At 35.7% G+C, this 25,702-nt stretch overlaps 1 protein-coding gene across 9 annotated transcripts in view; it reads left to right on the top strand.

Moving 5' to 3' along the window:
- SCMH1 (Scm polycomb group protein homolog 1) overlaps nucleotides 1–25,702 on the top strand; it is a 189,851-nt gene that overhangs the window by 60,845 nt on the left and 103,304 nt on the right. For 5 of the 9 annotated variants that reach the window (XM_079938928.1, XM_079938919.1, XM_079938920.1 and 2 more), the window contains 2 exons: nucleotides 5,003–5,073; nucleotides 16,960–17,194. In XM_079938928.1, coding sequence (XP_079795054.1) covers nucleotides 5,003–5,073; nucleotides 16,960–17,194 — 306 coding nt within the window. Of the gene's footprint in view, nucleotides 1–3,945; nucleotides 4,089–5,002; nucleotides 5,074–16,959; nucleotides 17,195–25,702 lie in introns of all 9 variants that reach the window. The other 4 variants (XM_079938923.1, XM_079938922.1, XM_079938926.1 and 1 more) reach the window with 2 other exon arrangements.

Below are 25,702 nucleotides of genomic sequence, written 5' to 3'. Positions count from 1 at the left end.
TGAGACAAGTGTCTTCAACATATATGACAAAGGACTAATATATCTTCAATCTACAAAGAACTCTTAGAATCTGTGAGAAAACAAAAGAATACCTCAGTGAAAAATGGCAAAAACAATATAAACTAATAAGACTAAAAAGATCTTCAACTGTATTAGTAGTCAAAGAATTGCAAATATAAGTGTAACAGTGTTTTGTTTTTGCACTGATAAGATTATCAAAATTATAGAAATTGTTAAAACAGTTTTAGCAAGGATATAAGAAACATACTCTGATGCACTATTGGTAGGAATTCTGTTGTATCAAAACATAAAATATGCATACTCTTTGACCATTAATCCCACTCTTAGGAATTTGCCCTAAGGACATAATCTTAAAGATGTTAACGATATGTACACAAAGGTGCACATCAAAAATTAGAAAACAGTGGGGCTTCCCTGGTGGCGCAGTGGTTGAGAGTCCGCCTGCCGATGCAGGGGACACGGGTTCGTGCCCCGGTCTGGGAAGATCCCACATGCCGTGGAGCGGCTGGGCCCGTGAGCCATGGCCGCTGAGCCTGTGAGTCCGGAGCCTGTGCTCCGCAATGTACGGCAAAAAAAAAAAAAAAAAAAATTAGAAAACACTTAAATGACCATCAATAGTATTTAACAAATACTTTTGTTATGTAAATTATAGTGCACATAAACAATGGACCACTTTTCAGGCAGTAATCTTGGAGTCCAATTTCTGATCTAAAGACTATGATTGTCTTTACTGCTCTTAAGAATTTGGGTTCCACACTTTAGGTGGAACAAAGTAGAGTTCTTGTAGAGGAATGTGGACAGAACAATAGCCAGCATGAATGGAGGTGCCTGACATAACCATGTTAAATTAGGAGCAGTTGAGGGATTTGGGACATATTTAGGGGATTAGATATATTATGTCTAGGACCAGTGGGTAAAGGTTAGAAGATGGCAGACTTTGGCTGATTCTGACGGTTAAAAATCTATCCATTTGTGCTATTGAACCATAGCCAAATAATGAGTTTCTCATCATTGGAATTATTTAAGCAGAGGCTAGAGGGACCATTCACATCTCAGCTTTTATATCACCTCATCAAGATGCCTTTCTTGACCATCCTGCTTAAAACAGCACACACACTCTCTTTTTCCCTCTTACCTTGCTTTATTTTTTCTTTATTTGAAAAGGGCCAGAAACTGTACAGTTATTATCTGGTGTCCCTGTTACCTTCTGGACCAATTGAATTGTATTTATTTATTTATTTATTTATTTATTGTCTCTCTTCCCCTTTACAATGTAAGCTCCATGTGGGCAGAGATTTTGGCTGTTTTGTTCTTCACTGTATCACCTGTGCCTAGAACTGGGCTTGGCATATAGTAGTAGTTGCACAATAAATATGTGTTGAATGAGTGAATATTAGAGAAAGGGATTAATGCGTTCAGCTGCTGGATCTCTTGTGCTTTACATTTTAGGGGACTTCTAATTTTTTAAGGTACTTCTATGCAGCTTGTAAGTCTCCTCAGGCAGGGATCTTATTTCCTAATAATAAATGTAACTATCATGTGGTATGTTTGTTATAGTTTATAAAACACTTTCATAAGCATTATTCAGCCATACAAATGAGATGACTGGCTTTCTCTCATCTGTAAGGTGTCAGCTCAGATGTTTCCTGTGTAGAGCATCTGTCCATAACTTCACCACCTAAGAGGGTTCCCAGTCTCTATCTGTCACATCACATTATTTTATTTCCTTCAAGTACTTATCACTTATTACCTTATTTAGTTGTTTGTGTATTAATTGTGCCTCATCATGCACCAGAATGTAAATTCCATGAGGGTAGGGACCTCCTGCCTTATCCTAGCACTTAGAAAAAGTGTCTGGCACATAGAGGATACTCAAACATCAGTTGAATGAATAATTGAAATCACTCTGTAAATTATAAAATATCAGTTAATAATGTTAATCTTCACAATAATCCTTGACCCAAGTATGGATTAGATTTCCCTGTTCTGCATTCTCAGGGCAACCTGTACTACCTCATTAACTTAAATTTATCATAATTGTGCCAGATTCTTTGTGTTATTATTTATTTAATACTACTGTTTATCTCTAAACTGCAGGCTCCATGAATTTCGGAACCATGTCTATCTTGTTCCCCTAACATTTAACACAGTGCTTTTGCACTTAGAAGGAGTTTAATAAATATTTATTGAATGAATGAGTGTGTGTACAATCTTGTGGGATATTGTCTCTGTCTTTCAGATGAGTAAACTGATGCTTGGAAGGATTAAGTAATTTATTCAAGATGGTTAGTTATAGAAACAAGGCTTTAACCAGCATCTTCTGACTCTCAATATCATTCTTTCAATTACACTATTAGTTTCTAGGCATAGAAGTTAATCAGTACTACGTAGGGAGCCTTTGAAAATACAGATTCTCAGACCACACTCAGAGACTACTGAATGAGGACCTCTGAAGATGGGTCTCAGAACTGTATTTAAAGAAAAATTATTTAGGATATTTTGATGGTAAGTAGCATTTGAGAATCAATATTATATCTTAGGGGTTGGCAAACAACTATTTGGGGGCCAAATGCAACCCACTGCCAGTTTTTATAAATAAAGTTTTAGTGGAATGCAGTCATGCTCATTCAATTACATATTGTCTATGGCTGTTTTCATGCTGCAACGTACAGGTTGAGTATTTGTGACAGAGACTGAATGGCCCAAAAAGCATAAAATTTTTTCTGTCTGCCCTTTAAAGAAAATTTGCCAACCCCTGATCTATATTTTATTGCCTGTCCTATTTCTTTTGTGATATTTTAGTGCTTGGTGATGTGGTAGACATGTTTGGCTTCATTATGGGACACTATAATAGGTGCTCAGATATTCTTATTGAGTCAATAAAAATTATTTGGCAATTTACCTGATAATAAGGGACTAACCTATAAATAGCCTAAGAATCAAATTTAAGAAAAGTACTAATCTAGGTATGGTTCAAGCAAGTGAACCCTCAACAGGGGGTGAACTGCTTTTAACAAAGAGATTCCTTTTCATTCAGTTGGTAATAGGGTGCTCCCTAAATGGTAGAAGATGTGAGATTTCTTACCTATATAATAGGGATTGGTTTCCATAATTGATATGTGTAATAGAGAACTATAATTCATACCCTAATTATTTTGGTATCCCGATGCTGCTATAATTCCTAAAGCCAAAGTCTTTTGGATGCTTTTGGTCAGAACGCAAACTTATACAAGCAACCCAGGACTGACCAAACCTCTTCCTGCACTTTCCTTATACAGTAGCTGTTACCCACATGTAGGTATTTAAATTTAAATTAGTTAAAATTAAATAACATTTAAAATTTAATTCCTCACTCACACTAGCCACATTTCAAGTGTTCAGTAGTGACATGTGTCTAGTGGCTACCTTATTGGTCAGCACAGATACAGAACATTTCTATTATCACAGAAGGTTTTAGTGGGCAGTGCTGCTATAGATGCCAGAGTTCAAGAGCTGCAGTCTAGTCAAACCCAAGACTTACTATTTGACTTATTTATTTGTAAGAATGGAAAAATAATTTTTAATGTTTTCTTTTTCTAACAGCCAATAGTGATGAAAGTATTCAGTCTTTGCTTTAGAGCCATCTCAGCTAAGAGCAAACGCTTTATTAAATTCTGATAAGCTCTTTAATCTTGACTCCAGGAAATACCCATCTCATTTACCCTATGGGCTAACTGTCTATTCAAGATGATTAATCATTGGCGAGTGCATGAAATAGTTCAGAACTGACTGTGATTTCTGGCCAAATCTATTTGGCTTGGTTAGGATGGTGGGAAAGGAACCAGTTTTAAAACAGAAGCTATAAAGTCAATAGAGTATAAAGTCTTGGCATCATCTTTGCAGTGATTTAGATTTCATCATTCAGTGACTCGTTTTTATTCCCAGCATCTAGTGCTTTTTGCATGGCCCAAAGGGGCCCTGTGCTGCTCCACTGCAGAGGAAGCTTCAAGAAATGCTGGTTTGCTACAGTGTTTTAGCTTGTGAGAGTCTCTGGGACCTTCCCTGCTCCATCATGGGGTCACCTCTAGGTGGGTATTAGAGGGAGATTCGTAACTGATTTAACCTTTAATAAAGAACTTGGTAATCTTTTGTGGTCCAGTAAGATATGTCTTTAATACCCTATCCCTTAAAATGTTTTCCCTGACCCCAATAAGTGTCACCTTAAAGATTGTTTCTCTAGCACAGTGTTCCTCAAACTTTGAGAGGCCCTAAGGCCACTTCAAGAGGCTAAAAGATTCTGTAAATTTCCCAACCTATTCTTAGTTACTGTCATCAGAAATGCTTCTGAGTATCTACTTTTCTCTAAATTAACAGATCTTTGTCATTTTGCACCTCAGAGCAATGCGACAGTGGCAGGGATAGGAATGGGTTAGGGGTGGGTGAGAGAGAAACAGTTTTTAGAGTGAGGATTCAAGTATAATCTCACTCATTCTGGCTTTTCCTGCCCTCAACAACTCGTCTTACCCAATGTCTCAAGATAGTCTCTTCTTTATTCTTTCTGATCTGAGATGGTAGGATTCAACCACATTAGGTGTTAAAAGCAATCATTTGATGGCAATAAGGAACCTTGACAGGAGTCAGATTGTTCAGAAGGAATCTCCTCACCCACTTTCTGCCTCTCCTGTTCTGTTTTCCATGAGCTTCCTGGATACTTCTTTGAGACACTGGTATGACTTGCTCTAGCATTATGGATCACTTTAGGGACTAACATGAAAAACACCTCAGGTCATCTTAGACTGTGATTTAAAAACATTGATCTAAAATGATCCACTCAGGTCACCTTGATTCTTCCCCTTAATACTCCTTTGAGCCCAAACAGGGCAAAATAAGTTTTCTTATGCTCCAGACGAGTCTGAAAATAGCCTAATGTTTAGTGTAGGTTACAACCTGAAAGCATTTTTTAGGAGGTTGACTGTGATAGAGATTTCTATTTCCTTTACAGGTCATTTTACCTGGGACAAATACCTAAAAGAAACATGTTCAGTCCCAGCGCCTGTCCATTGCTTCAAGCAGGTAATTGATTCTCAACATCTTTAGTAGGTGGGAGGCAAGTAGTCTTTTCTGGTCCTTAAACACGCAAAACATGAGGTGGGAGCCCTTGGGCTTCTCACCTGAAGTCCCCAGAATAAAATCCTATGGGAAGAATACAACTCAAGACTCAAAACTCAGTGTGAGTTTTAGACATTCTCCCCAACTTCATCCCAAGTAACACCTTCTCCATCTCTTCACCTCCTTGAGGCTATTCTGTGTTACTGAAAACAGTCACTAATTTTTACTGCAGCTATTAGTTCAGGCAGATAGGAAACAGAGTTATGGCCCTTAGACAATTCTTGAAAGTGGAGCAGTATTCATATCTCTGTATTCAACTCCCCTGCCACAATCTTATCTTTCCATAAGGATACTGGCACTGAATCCCATGGGGGAGTGTGTTAGGACCTCATCAGAGGACATTCAGAGCTTCCTACATAGGATTAAGTGCCCCTTACAATGTACAGATGATGTTGACTATATCAGTACGTGATAGGCTAGTAAACAAAGAGGTGTACTGCTGCTAAATAGAGCTACGCATCAGGAAGTTGTTTATATCTCCCTCCCTTTAGTATTCAATCATTATTTCCACAAACTGTCAATGTTTCACTTTGAATTTTAATTTTGTCTATGCTCTAAATAAAATAAATAAAAGTACAAATTTAAGACTTTTGCTCATTTGAAATAACAGGGACTAAATTCATACTCCCACCTGAAATGATTTAAAAAGACAAAATATATTAAATAATGGTTTTCAAGTTACTGAAGATCAGGCAGCCAAGCACAGTGATCTCTGAGAGATGGAAAACAAATGAGTTGATCCCCCTTATATTTAGTGCCTTAAGATAGTTTTGAGACCATGGCCCAGGGAAGGGGAACCCACGTTGAGCCTGGGAGATTCCCTAAGTTTAGGAGATGGAACTGAGAGCCCAGGGAGACTAGAATTTTCAGAACAGAGTACCAGAGAGGAGAAAGCTGCACAGAAAGAAAACTGTGGAAACCCCCCTTCAAGTGTCCATCAAAGTACCGTTGTTCAGTATATGCATGTGAGCATCCAAGCCAAGGGAAAAACCGTCTGAAAGGATTAGAAGGATAGTAAAAGGATAGAGCCTGGTGTTCACACAGGACTGGGAATAGTACCTGATCCCACCAGCTAGACTGGAAAATCTCATAATTCATGTGACATTGGGTGGAATACTTGGGAAGATCCTGCTCAGTAGTGGGAAATGATTAACCTCAGGATTAGCATGCTCTGAACCTGCCTAACAAACTAAAAGCAAGACTCAAAATGATCAAATTATTTCCCAGTAACGTAACTGCATCTAGGAACACAGCACAAGAAGGGAATGCAAAAATATCCAGCACCTAACAGGTAAAAGTCACAGTGTCTGGCATCCAGTCAAAGATAATCAGGCATGTAAGGAGGCAGGAAAGCATAACTAATAATGAACAGAATAGTCAATCAATTGAAACAGAACCTATACAAATCTTAGAATAGCAGATAAAAACATTAAAACAATTAATTATTTTAATTGTCTTCCATATGGTTGAAAGTTAAGCAGAGAAACGGAAGATATAAAAAGACTCACATTGAACCACTATGTGCAAAATGAAAAATACACTAGATGGGAAACAGTTAATGGTAGAAAACAAGATTAATAAATGTGAAAACTTAGCAATAGAAGATATCCAAAATGAAACACAAAGAGAAAAAAGAATTTTAAAAAGATGAAAAAGAGATCAGTGAGGCATGGGATAACTTCATAGACCATGTAATTGGAGTGCCCAAAGGAGAGAAGAGATGGGGGACTGAAAAAGTACTTGAATATAAAAGGGCAAAAAATATTCCACAATTGAGGAAAACTGTAAATCCACAGATTCAAGAAGTTAAATGATCCCCTAAAAAAAAGAAACAAGAAGAAAACTATACTAAGGCATGTCATAAATTATCAAAACTAGGGATAGAGAACATCTTAAAAGCAGCCAGAGGAAAAAAGACACCTTATATACAGGGGAACCAAGATAAGAATGACATTATATTTTCTTGTCATAAACAATGCAAACAAGAAGAAAGTTGAGTAACATCTTCAAAGTGTCAGAAGAAAAACTGTCAACCCAGAATTCTATATCCAGCAAAAATATCTTCCAAAAATGAAAGCCAAATAGAGATACTTTCAGACACACAAAAACTGAAGGAATTCATCACTAGCAGACTCACTATAAGAAATGTTAAACGAAGTCCATCTTGCAGAAGGAAAATGTTACCAGATAGAATTACAGATCTACACAAAGGAATGAAAGTCACTAGAAATTGTAATTACAAGGGTAAATACTTAAGATGTTCTTATTAAGTCTCTGTAAAGATAATTGACTGTATAAACAATGATAATAACATTGTGTTGTAGAGGTGATAACATGTATTAGTAAAATGTATAATAACAATAGCATAAAAGCCAAGAGGGGAGAAATCTTAAGTATACTATTATAAAATTCTTATGCATGAAGTAGTATAAAATTACTTGAAGATAGACTGATAATTTAAATATGTTTAAACCCCAAAGCAACCACTAAAATAATAGAAAACAAATAGCAAGATGGTGGATTTTAAGTCCAGCCATATCAATAATCTATTGATAAATGGTCTAAATGGCCCAGTTAACAAGCTGAGGTTGTCACATTGGCTAAAAAGTAAGACCCAATTATATACTGCCTGCAAGAAATTATGCTTTAAATATAAAGACACAAATAGTTTAAAAGTAAAAGAATGGAAAATTTTACCATGCTGACATTAAGCCATAATAAGGCTGAAATGGCATGTTGATGTCAAAGTATATTCCAGAGGCAAAGGATATTATCAGGTATAAATACAATAATTTCATCATGAAAAGGGGTCACACAGTCCTTACACGAAGCAAAAAATGATAGAACTGTAAGGAGAGATAAATCTAAAATTTGTCTGTAGGGCTCTCTATAATTAAAGAACAAATAGAAAATCAGCAAGTATATAGTAGACTTGAGCAATGCTATCAACCAACTTAACCTAATTGATATATATAGAACACTCCCCAGTAACAGAATATACATTCTTTTCAAGTGCATACAGAGCATTTACCAAGTTAGACCATATTCTAGACCATAAAATAAGGCTTGATAAATTTAAAAGGATTTAAGTAATACAAAGTATGTTCTTTGATTACACTGGAATTAAATTAAAAATCAATAGCAGAAAGTTACCTAGAAAATCTCCAAATATTTGGAAACTAACACCTTTCTAAACATCTCATGGATATTTAGAAACACAAAAAGGGATATTAGAAAGTATTTTCAACTAAACGAAATGAAAGCAGAGCATTTCAGAATCTGGGACACTGCTAAAGCAGTACTTTGAGGGAAACTTATAGCACTAAATGCCTATATTAGAAGAGAAGTTTAATTTAGTGACCTCATCTTCCACTTTAAAAAACTAGGGGGAAAAAACAGAAAGTAATAAAAATAATTATTTTTTTAAAATATATATATATATATATATATTTGCGTTACACGTGCCTCTCACTGCTGTGGCCTCTCCCATTGCGGAGCACAGGCTCCAGACGTGCAGGCTCAGCGGCCATGGCTCACAGGCCCAGCCACTCCGCGGCATGTGGGATCTTCCTGGACTGGGGCACGAACCCGTTTCCCATGCATCGGCAGGCAGACTCTCAACCACTGCGCCACCAGGGAAGCCCTAAAAATAATTTTTAAAAAGAGCAAGAAAATAATAAAAATTAGAGCATAAGTCAATGAAATGAAAAACAGAAAAACAACAGAGAAAATTATTGAAACCAAAAGCTGGTTCTTTGCAATGATCAGTAAAAGTGATAAATCTCTAGATAGATTAATCAATAAAAGAAAACACAAATTACTAATACCAGAACTGAAAGAAATAACATCAGTATTAATTCTACGTATATTAGAAGGGTAGTAAAGGAATATTAGGAACAAATTTATGCCTTTAAAATTTGACAAGTTAGGGCTTCCCTGGTGGCACAGTGGTTGAGAGTCCGCCTGCCGATGCAGGGGACACGGGTTCGTGCCCCGGTCCGGGAAGATCCCACGTGCCGCAGAGTGGCTGGGCCCGTGAGCCATGGCAGCTGAGCCTGTGCGTCCAGAGCCTGTGCTCCGCAATGGGAGAGGCCACAACAGTGAGAGGCCTGCGTACTGGAAAAAAAAAAAAAAAAATTGACAAGTTAGATGAAACAGATAATTCTTATGAATGACACAAATTACCAAAGCTCACTCAAGAAGGTAGAAAATCTGAATAGCACTATTTCTGTTACAGAAGTTGAATTTGTAGTTAAAAACTTCCCCACAAAGAAAATTCCAGGCCTAGGTAACTTTGCTGGTGAGTTGTTCCAAACATTTAAGGAAAAAGTAATGCAAATTCTACACAGACTCTTCCAGAAAGGTTAAGAGAAAGGAATACCTCCCAGCTCATTCTATGTGATAAGCATTACTCTGATACCAAAACCAGGCAAAGACATTGAAAGGAAAGAAAACTACAAAGCAACATCCCATATGAAAATACATGTAAAAATTCTAAACAAAAATTTTTTTCAGTTTCAATTTTTATTCTCTCAGCATCAAACATCCTTACCTTTTTCTGCTATTATATCTTGATTTTTTTAAAAAATTTTATTGGCATATAGTTGATTTACAATGTTGTGTTGGTTTCAGGTGTATAGCAAAGGGAGTCAGTTATACAAAAGTTTAAGAAATTGAATCCAACGATATATAAAAATAATTCATGACCAAGTGGGTTTTAATTTCTATAATGCAAGATTGATTTAACATTCAAAAACCAATCAATATAATGCACCATATGAACACACTAATGAAGAAAAATTATGATCATCACAATAGATGCAGAAAAAGTATCTAAAAACATCCAGTGTCCATTACTAATAAAAACTCAACAAACAAGAAATAGAAGGGAATTTCCTAAATCCTAAACTTTAAAGGGTATCTGTGAAAAGTCTAGTAATAGCATACTTAATGGTGAAAGAGTAAATGTTTTCCCTTCAGGTCAGGAACAAGATAAGGATGTCTGCCCTTACCACTTCTATTCATTGCTGTAGTACCAATGTCACCAGGCCAAAAAAAGAAATAAAAGCAATGCAGATTGAAAGACCAGAACAAACACAAAAGAAAATAAATCAGTGGCAAATAAGTGAATTGATGGTCAATACTATTTCATTAGGGAAATACAAAGTAAAATCACAATGAGATATCTCTATACATTTGTTTAAATATCACTCAAAAAAAAAAAGACTGACCATACCTAATAGTGGCAAGGATGTGGAATAAATGGAACTTTCATAAAATACTGGTAAAAATGTAAAATGGATCAATTACTTCAGAAAATAATTTGACAGAAAAACTTCAACACACTATTGAGCAAAACAAACAAACCAAGAAAACACTAAATAAACTAGGAACTGAGTAATACATCCTTAACATGAAAAAATATGTATACCTCAGAACTAAAGCCGGCATTTTACTCAATGGTTAAAAGTAACTCAATAGAAGATATAATGGAAAAGAGACTCCCATTTACAAAAGCAACAAAAAATTAATATTTAGGAATAAACTAACAAATATACAAAAGACTTATATAAAGAAAACTTTAGAAAACACCTTAAAAGCATGATTCATTTAAAAAAATTTGTAAAGTAAATGTCAAAATTAATAGTTTCTGCTCTTCAAAAGACACTGGTAAGAGAAGGAAAATATAAGCCATAGACTTAGAGAAAATATTGATAAATCACACAACTGATAGTAATACTCTCCAAATCTATCTATTGATTTGATGTAATTCCTATCGAAGTCCCAGCTGGCTATTTTGCAGAAAATGACAAGTTGATCCTAAAATCATATAGAAATACAAAGAACCCAGAGTGGCCAGAACAATCTCAGAAAAGGGCAACAAAAGTAGAGGATTTCCTGATTTCAAAACTTACTACAGAGCTACAGTATTCAAGACAGTGTGGTACTGGCATAAAGATAGACATATAGATCAGTGGATTTGGTTTGACAGTCCAGAAATAAACTCCTACGTTTATGTTCAATTGATTTTGAACAAGGATGCCAAGACAGTTCAGTGGGATTTTCAACAACTAATGCAAGGACAAACTGGATGTCCACAAAGAAAAGAATGGCATTCGACCCTATCTCCACACCATATACAAAAATTAACTCCCAAGTGGATGATAGTCATAAGAGCTAAAACTATAAAACTCTTAGAAGAAAACACAGGAGTAATCTTCGTGACCTTGGATTAGGCAATGGTTTGATATGGCACTAAAAGCATAAAACAAAGAAAAAGTATTATAGATAGATTGAACTTCAAAATTTATCAAAATTAAAAGGTTTTATGCTTCCCAAGACACTATCAATAAAGTGAAAAGTCCCAGCTGCCTTTTGGGAGAAAATATTTCCAAATCATGGATCTGATGAGGGACTTGTATCCAGAAGATATGATGAACAACTCAACAGTTAAAACAATTTCATTTTTAAATTGGCAAAGAATTTGAATAGATATTTTCCAAATATATACAAATGGCCTATAAACACATAAATGATGCTTAATATCATTAGTCTTCAGGGGAATGTAAATCAAAACTGCAATGAGATATCACTTCACAAATACTAGAATAGCTGAAATCAAAAAGGCAGACAATACAAGTGTTCATGAGGATATCGAGAATTGGAACCCTCATATGTTGCTGGTGAGATTATAACATTCTGTGGCCACTTTAGAGAACAGTTTGGAAGTTATTCAGAATGTTAAACATAGAATTAGCATATGACCCAGCAATCTCCTAGGTGTATACCCAAGAGAAATAAAAACATATGATTACACAAAAATTGATACACAAGTGTTCATGGCATAATTATATATAAAAGCCAAAAAGAGGAAACAATCCAAATGTCCATGAACTGATGAATGGATAAGCAAAAAATGTAGTATATCCATTACAATGGAATGTTATTCAGCAATGAAAATAAATGAAGTACTGATAAACACTACAACATAGATTCAACCTGAAAACATTGTGCCAGGTGAAGAAAGGAGCCACTCACATATTGTGTAATTTCATTTATATTAAACCTCCAGAATAGGCAAATCCACAGAAACAGAAAGTAGATTAGTGGTTTCCAGGCATTGGGTTAAGGGGAGAATGGGGAGAGACTGCAACAGGTATGGGGTTCCTTTCGGGGGGGGATTGATGAAAGTGTTCCAAATTTAGATGGAGTGATATTTGCACAACTCTGTGGATATACTGAAACTCACTGAATTATACACTGTAAAAAGGTACATTTTCTGGTATATGAGTTAAATACCTACCATATGACCTATCCATTCTACCTTCAGATGTTTACCCAAGAGAAAAGAAAGTGTATTTCCGATGAAGATTTATAGATGGATGTTCATAGATTTATTTGTAATAGTTAAAAACTAGAAACACAACAAATGTTCATCAGCATGTTATACTACTCAGCAGTGAAAGGAAATGAATTATTGATACTTTCAGCAGTATGGATGAGTATTAGAGTAGTTACGCTGAGTGATCATATCTACAAAAAACCTAAAGCCAACATCATACTTAATGGTGAGAAACTAGAAGCTTTCCCACTAAATCAGGAACAGGAATATTCCCTCTCACCACACCTTTTCAGCATCATACTGGAAGTCCTAAATGTAGCAATAGGACAAGAAAAGGAAATAAAAGATATACAGATTGGGAAGGAAAAAATAAAACTGGCTTTGTTTGCAGGTGACATTATTGTCTGTAGAAAATCTGAAATAATCAACAACAACAACAACAGCTAAACACCTAGAAGTAATAAGCAGTTGTAAGAAGGTTGCAGGATACAAGGTTAATATACATAATACAAGCCTAAATCAAAATTCCAGCACATTATTTTATGGATATTGACAAACTGATTCTAAAGGTCACATGGAGAGGTAAAAGATGTAGAATAGCCAAAACGGTATTGAAGGAGAAGAACAAGGTCAGAGGACTGACACTACCCAGCTTCAAGACTTATTGATAAAGCTATAGTAATCAAGACGATGTGGTGCATATATATGGAATCTAAAAAAAAAAAAAGTGGTTCTGAAGAAAGGGGCAGGACAGGAATAAAGATGCAGACATAGAGAAGGAACTTAAGGACATGGGGAGGGGGAAAGGTAAGCTGGGACAAAGTGAGAGAGTGGCATGGACTTATATATACTACAAATGTAAAATAGATAGCTAGTGGGGAGCAGCCGCATAGCACAGGGAGATTAGCTCTGTGCTTTGTGACTACCTAGAGGGGTGGGATAGGGAGGGTGGGAGGGGGATGCAAGAGGGAGGGGATATGGGGATATAAGTATACATATAGCTGCTTCACTTTGTTATACAGCAGAAACTAACACACCATTGTAAAGCAATTATACTCCAATATAGATGTTAAAAAAAAAAGTAGAGCAGAATGCATGTTATATTTTAATTCATATTTTCTGTAGTACTTAGGAAGCTCAGTTTTATGCACTTTCTGAATGTCATCTATTTTAAATGGCTTTTCATAATGTCGTACTTTTCAGAAATGTAATGTTCATTTTATATCATAGGAAGGAAACGTTTTAATTTAAAAAAAATCTTAGTAACCCAGTTTACTGAAAATTGAGTTTATTTGACTTCTGGGTTTGAGAACTTGTCTTTAAAAGCCAAATATATTGGCCAGTGAAACAAAATGAAGCAGTTATCCCAATGGAAGATCTAATTAGTAGCTACATGTTTACCATTTCCTTAATGGGCTATTATCCCTGAAAGTTTAACTGAATTGGTTTTTTTTGAAAATTCATAGATTGACAGGAGACATTGGCCTTCTTGCATTTTCTTTTAAGAACATCAGTTCTTAACAATATAATTGAAGTAATAATTATTTATAAATACTTTTAATAATCCATAGTTTACTTAATTTTTTCCAGCTGTGGTTTCCTTAAGGGTACAGCAGGGACAATATAATTTTACCTTAAAGAGTTGTGAAGTTTATATAATCTAATGAATGGAAAACACTTCATAGACTATAAAATGCAGTACAAATATAAAGTATCAGCTATACTAACATAGGTTATTTGGATCTATTTTATTGTTGTTTTTCCTGTGTTGCGTTTTTCCCTTTGACACATGTTCCCTACCAAAGACTGTCCTATTCACATATCACAGATTTGATGGTTAGGGTAGAAAGGAGTACACATGTCCTTGCCTACAAATTTTAGTAGTTGTGTTTAAAGAAAAGCTCTTTGATAGAAATTAAGACCCCCTTAAATGATCAAATAGTTGTTGTATTTATTATGCATTTAAGTTTTCTAATGTTTTAATTAAAAGGCTTAAAATTCTCAAAAAAAAAAAAAGGGAATGTGGTGTTAGCAAAAGAAGAAACAGATAGGTAAACGGAACAGAATAGAGAGCCCAGAAATAGTCCCATAAAAATATAGTCAACCTATCTTTGACAAAGGAACAATGCCAATACAGTGGAGCAAAGTTTGTCCTTTCAACAAAGGTCTTAACAACTGGACAACTGCATGCAAATAAAAAAGGGAATTTATATACAGATCTTACACCCTTCACAAAAATTAATTCAAAATAGACCACACACTTAAGTGTAGAACACAAAACTATAAAGCTCCTAGAAGATAACATAGGAGAAAACCAAGATGACCTTTGCTATGGCAATGACTTTTTAGATACAACACCAAAGGCACAGTTCATGAAAGAAATAATTGATAAGCTGGACTTCATTAAAATAAAACCTTCTGCGCTATGAAAGACACTGTCAAGAGAATGAGGAGACAAGCCACAGACTGGGAGAAAATAATTGCAAAAGACATGTCTGACGAAGGACTGTTATCCAAAATATACAAAGAAAACTTAAAAACTCGAAATAAAAAAATAACTCAAAAAATGTGCCAAAGATGTTAACAGACACCTCACCAAAGAAGATTGGCAGATGACAAAAAAGCATAAAAAAGATGTTCTAAATCATATGTCATCAGAGAAATGCAAGTTAAAACAACAGTGAGATACCACTGCATACGTATTGTAATGCCAAAATCCAGAACACTGATAACACCAAGTTCTGGCAAGGATGTGGAGCAATAGGAATTCTCATTCATTGCTTGTGGGAATGCAAAATGTTGCAGACATTTTGTAAGACAGTTTGGTGATCTCTTATATAAACTAAACACACTCTTACCGTACAATCTGGCAATTGCATTTCTTGGTATTTACCCAAAGGAGTCGAATATTTATGTCCACACAAAAACCCGTATATATATATATATATATATATATGGATGTTTATTGCAGCTTTATTCATAATTGCCAAAACTTGGAAGCAACCAAGATGTTCTTCAGTAGGTGAATGGATAAATAAACTGTGGTATAGCCAGACAATGGAATATTATTCAGCCCTAAAAAGAAATGAGCTATCAAGCCATGAAAAGACATAGAGGAAGCTTAAATGCAGCTTACTAAGGGAAAGAAGCCAATCTGAAAAAGCTATGTACTGTATGATTCCAACCATATGACATTCTGGAAAAGGCAAAACTATGGAGACAGTAAAAAGATCAGTTGTTGCCAATGACTGAGTAGATGAGTAGGCAAAGTACAGAGGATTTTTAGTGCAGTTAAACTATTTTGTATGATCCTATAATGATGGATACATGTCTCCATTAGACCAAATTCATAGAATATACAACACCAAGAGAGAACCCTAATGTAAACTGTGGACTTTGGATGATTATGATGTGTCAGTATAGGTTCATCAGTTTTAACAAATGTGGTAGGGGATGTTGGTAATAGGGGAGACTCTGCACCTGTTACGGCAAGGTGTTTATGGGAAAGCTCTGTACCTTCCTCTCAATTTTGCTAAGTTTTGAACCTAAAACTGCTCTAAAAAAATGTGGTCTTAACAAAAAAGTAATGAATTATTGATACATTCAACAAATGGATGAATATCAGAATAGTTAATGCTGAGTGAAAGAAAGTAGACCCCCAAAAAGTATATTCTCTATGGTTCCATTTAAATCTAGAAATGCAAACCAGTCTACACTGATAGAAAGTAAAGCAATGTTTGCCTGGAAAGAGGGGTCTGGGAAGAGCTAGACAGAGAGATTATAAAAGGATATGCAAGACTTGAGAGTGCGTCCATGTTCCTTATCTTGATTGTGGTGATGTTTTCCAGGGCGTACGTGATGTATATGGTGTCATGAGTGTATACATATGTCGGTACTTACCAAAGTGTGTAGTTTATTGTATGTCAATTATAACTAAAAGTTGTTTTAAAAAATAGGAATTGATTTATAAGTTAATGTCAAAGTAAGAAAAAAAATCAACTGCCAATGGTTAGTCTTTGTGGTAGACATACAAACCAATACACTGAAATGCTCCATGAAGAGACACTAAGGATATGATAGTTTAATAGGATGATTTCTAAAAATAAAATGTTAAGAACACCTGGAGGGTTAAGGATTTGGAGACGATAGGATGAAAAACAGCATTTAAGCAAGGGCCACTTGAGACATTCTTGTCCTTTTCTTACTGGTGAGTCAATATTTGATGCTTCAGTGGAAAGTAATTTTTTCCCTTTCATTTTACATTTCAGTGTTTATTTTGTATGAAACACTTCCTAAGTATTAGGGAATAATTCAGGGGGGTTGTTCCTGACCCAGCTGTAACCAGTTTGAGTCCAAAGCATAAACTTTCAGGTTCCATCTCTTAATATCCTTACTGAAAATGCCATGTATTCTTAGTTCGTCTAATCCCCATGGCTTGTTCTCCTCAGTCCTACACACCTCCAAGCAACGAGTTCAAGATCAGTATGAAATTGGAAGCACAGGATCCCAGGAACACCACATCTACCTGTATTGCCACAGTAGTTGGACTGACAGGCGCTCGCCTCCGCCTTCGCCTTGATGGCAGCGACAACAAGAATGACTTCTGGCGTCTCGTTGACTCAGCTGAAATCCAGCCTATCGGGAATTGTGAGAAGAATGGGGGTATGCTGCAGCCTCCGCTGGGTGAGTAACTAGACCCAAGCTCTCCCTAGCCCATTAGTTATCTTCCCCAAATTGTACATCCTGTTAAAGGAAAACATAGGGTCCTCTGCCTATCCCTTCTTTTTCATATGGTCCAAAAGAAAAGGCCCACCTAAAATGAAATGACCTGAAAAATCTGGACCTATCCATTCTACATTAACTTATGATATCCAAGCTTCTCTCAAGCTCTTCTTTTTCTAACAAGAAACCACACATTTCATCCTTCTTTGTCACTTCCCCTTTACCCTGAGAAAAAGAATGGAGGGAGATCTTGACGTTTAACTTGCCTCAAAAAACCAGAGTTTTCACCAAATCCTACAGTGATAACAGGAAGTGAGAGAAAAGTCTCCCAGTAGAAAGGATGACTATTACAAAGATCCGTTATCTCCTTTCCCCTAAATTTTTACTTGGTCCTTGGAATTTTCTCACTTTGAGTCAATTATTAAGTAAAATGCATTATTTTACTTAAACTAATAACCCCACTGTATTTTTCTCCTCAAGATCAGATTCACCTTTTTTTGCCTCAATATACCTGAATGATTTAGCCCATCTCATCAGTTACTACTAATCACTATTGCAGTGAGTCTCAACAGAGGATAGAGAGAGATGGGTTATAGGCTATGTTCCCTTCAGGAGGCTGTGCTAAATTAAATGAACATTAGAGGACAGTATCATTTGAAAGACCTCCCCAGGTGGTTATTTAACATTTTCCTCCATTAAAAAAAATTATTTGTAATGTAAACTTTCAAATGTATACAAAAGTAGGAAAAATAGCACAATGAATGTCCATGTATCCCTTATCCTTGATAGTCGATCTTGTTTTCTTTGTACCTATACACGCTCCCTGCCTGCTCCTGCCCAATTGCCTAAACATAGTATTTTATTGTTAAATATTTAGTATGTATCTTTCATAGTTAATATTTTAAAAGCGTAATCATAATAACATTATCACATGTAAATAATGATAATTCCTTAATATCAATGAATATTTACTCAATGTTTAAATTTTCCCTACTGTCTATCTGTCTGTCTGTCTCCCTCTTTCTCTCTCTCTTTATTCCATTTTCTCTGAATCAGGATCCACATAAAATCAACATATTGCAGTTGGTTGATATGTCCCTTAAGTCTCTTTTAGTCTATGGGTTCTTCTTCTGTCTCTTATTTTTTCTTGCAATTTATTTGTTGAAAAACCTGAGTCATTTGTCTTTAAATTTTCCCACAATTAGATTTTGCTGATTGTATCTCTGTGGTATCATTTAACATGTTTCTCTGTCCTCTCTTTCTAGAAATTGGTAACTAGATCTAGAGGCTTGATCAGGTTAAGTTTCAATTTTTTCATAAGAATATTTCATAGGTGGTGGTCTTTATTAGGAAGCATATATTGTCTGGTTGTCTCTCATTTTATAATGTAGCAGCCATTACTGCTTGTGGTCTAGAGCAGGGGTTGACAGATTTTCTTAAAGAGTCAGATAGTAAATATTTCAGGCTTATGGGCCATACCTTCTCCGTTGTAACTAGTCAGCTTTGTCCTTGTAATGTGAAAGCAGCCATAGATGATACATAAACAAATGGGCAAGGATGTGCTCCAATAAAGCTTTATTTACAAAAACAGGTGGCCAGCCTTCTGGCTATAGTTTGCTGACCCCTGATTTAGGTCCATCACTTCATTATGGTTGCAAAATGGGAAATTTTAATATTATCATTCGGTCCACATAAATTAAATGGAACATGTCTATTAAAATAAACTTTCATCAACTATTTGGTTATCCTAAAGTACAGTTCATGCAGGAAAGACAGTTTAAATGCTTGACTCTTTTCTTTATTTACCAATTTTCAAAATAATAAATTGGATTACCATCATCCTCCAAAATTATTTATGGATAGTGTTATTGTTGTTGTTGTTGTTCAGTATCATAAACTCAAAGATTCATATATAGCTCATGTGTTTCACTCCATTACACTAACTGTCCTTATTGATTCTTGAATTATCCCATCTTTGGCATCATATATATATAAATCATTCTTAAAGTGAAATCTATAAAACAGTATATTCAGAGAAATCCCCTTCACCTTATCCCTGTCTTCTGCTTTAGGGTAACCACTTTCTTTTAATTTAATGGTTTATACTCCATTTTTTAAAAAATAAGCAAATATATCCGTGTGAGTGTGTGTGTGTACATACATACATATGTATTCCCTGTCTTCTTATGTAAATGACAGCATATTATACATACTTTCCTCAATCTTACTTTTTTCATTTAGCAATATATCCTAAAGATGACTTCTTAGTTGTATGAAGATGTTCCTCATTCCTTTTTGTAGCTGCATAGTACCGTAAGATTCTCAACCTGCTTTATGAATCACTGTTTAGAAGCATCTTGATAGGCTATTAAAAAATGTAAGTTCCCAGGGATAATGGTGACCATCTAAATCGAAATCTTTCCATAAATTCTCCAGAAACATACAGATCAAAAAGGAAAGAAAATCAAACCACCCATAACTCATGCCTAAACATAACCAGGAGTCAAGAATACCACAGATAGGAATGTAAATTGATATAGCCACTATGGAGAACAGTATGGAGGTTCCTTAAAAAACTAAAAATAGAACTACTATACAACCCAGCAATCCCACTACTGGGCATATACCCTGAGAAAACCATAATTCAAAATGAGTCATGTACCACAATGTTTATTGCAGTTGTATTTTCAATAGCCAGGACATGGAAGCAACCTAAGTGTCCATCGACAGATGAATGGATAAAGAAGATGTGGCACATATATACAATGAAATATTACTTCGCCATAAAAAGGGCTTTTTCCGTTTCATAAAAAGAAACGAAATTGAGTTATTTGCAGTGAGGTGGATAGACCTAGAGTCTGTCATACAGAGTGAAGTCAGAAAGAGAAAAACAAATACCATATGCTAACACATATATATGGAATCTAAAAGAAAAAAAATGGTCATGAAGAACCTAGGGGCAGGGTGGGAATAAAGACGCAGACCTACTAGAGAATGGACTTGAGGACACAGGGAGGGGAAAGGGTAAGCTGGGACGAAGTGAGAGAGTGGCATGGACATATATACACTACCAAATGTAAAACCGATAGGTAGTGGGAAGCAGCCGCATAGGACAGGGAGATCAGCTCGGTGCTTTGTGACCACCTAGAGGGGTGGGATAGGGAGGGTGAGAGGGAGGGAGACGCAAGAGGGAGGGGATATGGGGATATATATATATACGTATAGCTGATTCACTTTGTTACAAAGCAGAAACTAACACACCATTGTAAAGCAATTATATTCCAATAAAGATGTTAAAAAACAAAAAGAATACCACAGGTTTCAGTAACATGTTGTCTACATGTTCAGATATAAAGATGTGAAACCACTAGAGCTAGTACCCACCCCATACCAGAATGAAGAGTTTTATGTAGGTAGAAACTGCATTAAAAAGGGAGAGGGCAATGGGAGCCTGACACAGCCAAAATCACCCCCAGAAAAAGACAGTCCCATCCAGAGTGGGAAATACTGAAAGAGAGCTAAGAGCTACTTGATTAGAGCCTTGGCTACTGGAGAATCAGAAGAAAGAGAGTGAATTAAAAGAGTGAGGGACGAGAGATAGCAGTCTTGGGAAGACAACTACCTTTGTGGGAGAGGTAGCTATAATATTGAAGGAAAAGAAGGAAACCATGGGTAGTGATTTAGAGTTATGCAGGAACAAAAGAGAATCATAAAATCAAAAGACATACAAACCTTCCCATCCCATCCCAAATAGGCTCATCTACTAAAGAAACTGCATTTCACTATGCCAACAGAAAACTCATGACCCAAGATCCCTGCCAAAATGGAACATCCTGTTTTTTGTAAGCCCGGGAAAATATAAGACATTTCAAAGGATTAGGAAACAGCAGTCAACATCTATAAAAAGCTTCTACGTGAAGAAAAACAGAAATAGAGGATAAAACTATTTTAACTATTGAAAATTCTACAGCCAAAATCAGTGAGTAGCCAGAGGAAAACTGTTGTACAATAACCCATCTCAAATAAGTATTGACAGATATGAAAAAATACCTTGGATCAAAAATTGTAAGTCAGACTAGAAATGCACAATAGACAGGAAGATGTGAAAATAGAATTGTTCAAACTCAAGAAAAAAATTGAAAGAAAAATAATCTCAGTTGAAGACTCAATTCCAGGGTACCCACTGGGACAGTAGATTCAACTGGAAATATAATAAGGGACATTGAGAAGAGAAATAAAAATAAATATTAGAGAAGGTTTAAAAGTATCAGAAAGTAACTGTTAGATATAGAACATAACAAAGATCCAATGTGTATATGTATGTGTACATATATATTTGGAGTCCCTGAAGAAGATAAACAGAATTAATACTTAAAATTGTAATATAAGAAAAATTTCCAAAAATTAAGGAACACCTAAACCTTCATATTGAAAGGCCCTACCTTATTCCTGGAAAAATTGATCTAGATTGGTCAACTCTAAGACATATTCTAGTACAACTGTTATACTCTAAGAATAAAGAAAAATTCATCTAAGCCTCCAGCAACAAGGCCAAATTACTCACAAGGGAAAGAAAGTCAGGTTTGCATCATACTTCTCAACAGCAAAATACAAAGCAAGACTAAGTGGAGCAGCATTTTTAAGAAATTCAAGGAAAGAAAATGAAAAGACAGGTTTTATATCTAGACAAGCTGTTTTTTCAAGTCCTGAGATTATACTGAAAGAGTTTTCAGCATGCAAGAACTCAGGAAATACTGTGACCCCAAGCCCTTCCTAAGGAATCAATTATGGAAAGAGCTCCATCCAAACAACAGGTGATCAATCTAAGACAAAAACAAAGGTAGGGACAAGAGTAGAATAGTATGGTATCAGTCTGGGTCCAGTGAAGAAAGAGAACCCACACAGCAGTTTAAACACAGAAAGGTTAATATACATGTTAACTATAACAGAGGATTGGAGTGAGGGATTGGCTAGTCAAAAGGCAAGAGAACTCTAAAGAATATAAGAAGAGCAGATGTAAGGAGAAGCCACGACACTGGGGCAGAGATAGAGCTCCCAAGGAAGAGCCTCCCTTCCCCCATCTCAGGGCTGAGATGTAGACCTTGTTGGAGGGGGCACAGCTGTGGCTCACTGGATGAGAGAGATCACTGTGGTGCCACAGCAGTGGAACTTGCTAGAACTCTGTCCTCCAGGGTGCTGAGAAAGCTGTTCATGGAGAGGTGTGTCTCTGGAGAAACTCTTCTACAGAACCACTTAAGATGGGGAGGGTGGTGCTGCTACGGGCTGCCCTGTGCTCCCGGACCTGGGCCATAGGGAAGATGGGGTACTGCAGGAGCCTGCCCAGCCAACACGATGCAGCCAGAAAGCAAGCCCCTTTCCTCCTGTCGTATCTGTAGATGGGGTCCTGGGTATCACTTAAAACTGATAAACCAAATAGTAGAAGCCTAAGTGAGGAAATAAGGGAATTAAGGACATTATAACATATGTTAGTATAAAGGTAACTACTAAAACAAAATTCCAGAACTTCCTAAATACCAAAGGAACAAAAAGATCAAGAAACAGATGACACAAAGAGATGAACTAAATATGGAGAACGCAATAAATAAAGCATAATGTGACAGAGTTGAGACCAAATGTGTAATTTATATTAATAAATGTAAATGGTTTAAACTCACCTATTAAAAGAAAAATATTTCAGATTGGTGCTCAAAGTCAAACCCAGCTTTATACTCTGTACAGGAGACATACCTAAAGTAGAGTGAGTCAGAACAGCTAAAAATAAAAGGATGATCAAGGATATATGAAGGAACTTCAAACAATATAATAGCAGAGGTTACAATTCTGTTATTAGACGTAGTAGAATTAATAAAAATAGAAATTATGGTAGATGCAAGGAGACATAGACAAACACATTAATAGGAGAATTAACACACCTCTCTCAAGACAAGACAGGCCAAGAGGACAAAAAAAGTAAAGTGTTGAAGACTTTAATGAATAAGATAGATCATGTGTGTGTGTGTGTATATATGCATGCATATCAAACTTTATACCCTGGTAGATGCCCTTCCACCTTGAAATTTAAAACTCTTTAAACAACTTTTGTTTGAAAAATGGAAATATAAACCAAAATTTTAAAATTCCTAAAACATAATGATAATAAACATCACATCAGAATTTTGAGATATAATTAAAGCAGTGGTTGGAAGAAAATTTATAGCCTTAAATACCTGGCATAAAGAAAAATGAAAGGATAAATATTACAAATTTAAATTCCCAATTAAAACAGCTAGAAAAAGTTACACTCCAAAGCAAATACAAAGGAGAAATAAGTAGAGGAAAAAATAAAGATAGAAAGAGATTAATGTGGTAGAAAATAGAAAAGCAGTAAATCAAAATACTGTGTCTTTGGAGAAAACCTCAACAAAATAACAAACCACTAGTTAGCCTAATAAAGAAAAAAAAGAAGCAGCGCAGATATACAAAAGTAGAAATGACAAAGGCGGGGAATAGCCCTATGTAAACTAGGAAAGCTAGATGAAATAAGAAAATACTGTTTGTCAAAATTGACCCTAGGAGCATCACATATGTTTTCAAAGCACTTACATCAAAGTACTGCATGCAGATTATTTTAGAGGGAAATCCTACAAAACCTTGAAGACCAGATAATCTCAATGCTACTTAGGTGTTGTACGTCAGTGATACCCAACGGAACTTTCTGTGATGGTGGAAATGTTTTATGTCTTTGCTGTCCAGTATGGTAGTCACCAACCACATGTGTCTGTAGAGCACTTGAAATGTGTCTACCGCAACTAAAGAATTGAATATTTAATTTTATTTTAATTATAATTTAAAGTTGAAAATCTATGTGGTTGGTGGCTACCATACTAGACAGTGCACTTCTAGATCATAGAAAAAGGAAAATATCCAAATTCTTTTATGAAGCAGGTAGAACTTGGATACTTAAACCTGATTTAAACACACACACACGTGCACACACACACACACAGCCTCGTGTGAATATTATTACAAAACACCTAAATAAAATATTAGGAATTAGAGTTCAACATATTTACAACAATAATTCATCAAGACAAAGTAGTATTTTTTTTCTGGGAATGAAAAGAATATTTAACTTCAGAAATATCATTAATGGACTTCACCATATTAAAATAGCTAAGGAAGAAAGTCATATGAACTTCAGCAAAAATCAGCACACTACTGAGGACTCACATTTCTCGATTTCAAAACTTACTACAAAGCAACAGTACTCAAGACATTGTGGTACTGGCATAAATTGAACATAGACTTATAGATAAGAGGATTAGATTTGAGAGTCCAGAAATAAACCCATACATTTATGCTCGGTTGGTTTTCAACAAGGGTGCCAAGATAAGTCAGTAGGGGTTTTCAACAGCTGGCACAGGGACAACTGGATATCTACATACAAAAGAATGGAGTTGGACCCCACCTCCACGCCATATACAAAAATTGACTCCAAGTGGATAATAGACCTAAATGTAAGAGCTAAGACTATAAAACTCTTAGAAGGAAACATGGGAGTAAATCTTCATGACCTTGGATTAGGCAGTGGTTTCTTAGATATGGCACCAAAAGCACAAACAACAGAAGAAAAACTAGATAGATGGGCTTCAAAATTAAAAGCTTTTGTGCTTCCAAAGACACTATCAAGAAAGTGAAAAGACAGCCCACACGATGGGAGGAAATAGGCAAATCCAAAAGGGCAGAGAGTAGGTTAGTGGTTTCCAGGGATTGGGTTGAAGGGACAATGCGGGGTGGCAGCTAATAGATATGGGTTTTCTTTTTGGAGGAGTGATGAAAATGTTCTAAAATTAGATAGAATGATGTTTCATAACTCTAAAAACCACTGAATCGGATATTTAAAAGTATGAATTGAGTTACATCTCACTAAAGCTATTATTTTTTCAAAATCACATGTCCGATTCAACAAATAGTATTGGGAAAACTGGATATCCACATGCAAAAGAATGAAGTTGGACCTTTACCTTACACCATTATACAATAACTAACTTAAAATGGATCAACAACCTAAATGTAGGAGCTAAAACTGTAAAACTCTTAGAAGAAAACATAGGGGAAAAGCTTCATGATGTTGGAATTGGCAGTGATTTTTGGATACGACACCAAAAGCACAGGCAACAACAAAAAAAATAGTTAAATTTGACTGCATCAAAATTTAAAATTTTGTTTATCAAAGGACACTTTTAACGGAGTGAAAAGGGAACTCATGGAATGGGAGAAAATATTTGTGAATCATATATCTGGTAAGGGGTTAATATCCAAAATATAGTTTTTAAAACTCCTTCAGTTGAACAACAGCAAATAAACAACCTGATTAAAAAATAGGCAAAGGACTTGAATAGACATTTCTCTAAAGAAGATATACACGTGGCCAGTAAGCACATGAAAAAATGCTCAGCATCAGTAATC

Source organism: Stenella coeruleoalba (assembly GCF_951394435.1).
Source record: "Stenella coeruleoalba genome assembly, chromosome: 1".
Lineage (NCBI taxonomy): Eukaryota > Metazoa > Chordata > Mammalia > Artiodactyla > Delphinidae > Stenella > Stenella coeruleoalba.
Note: the sequence above shows the minus strand (reverse complement) of the source record. Positions and strands in the feature narration are given on the sequence as shown.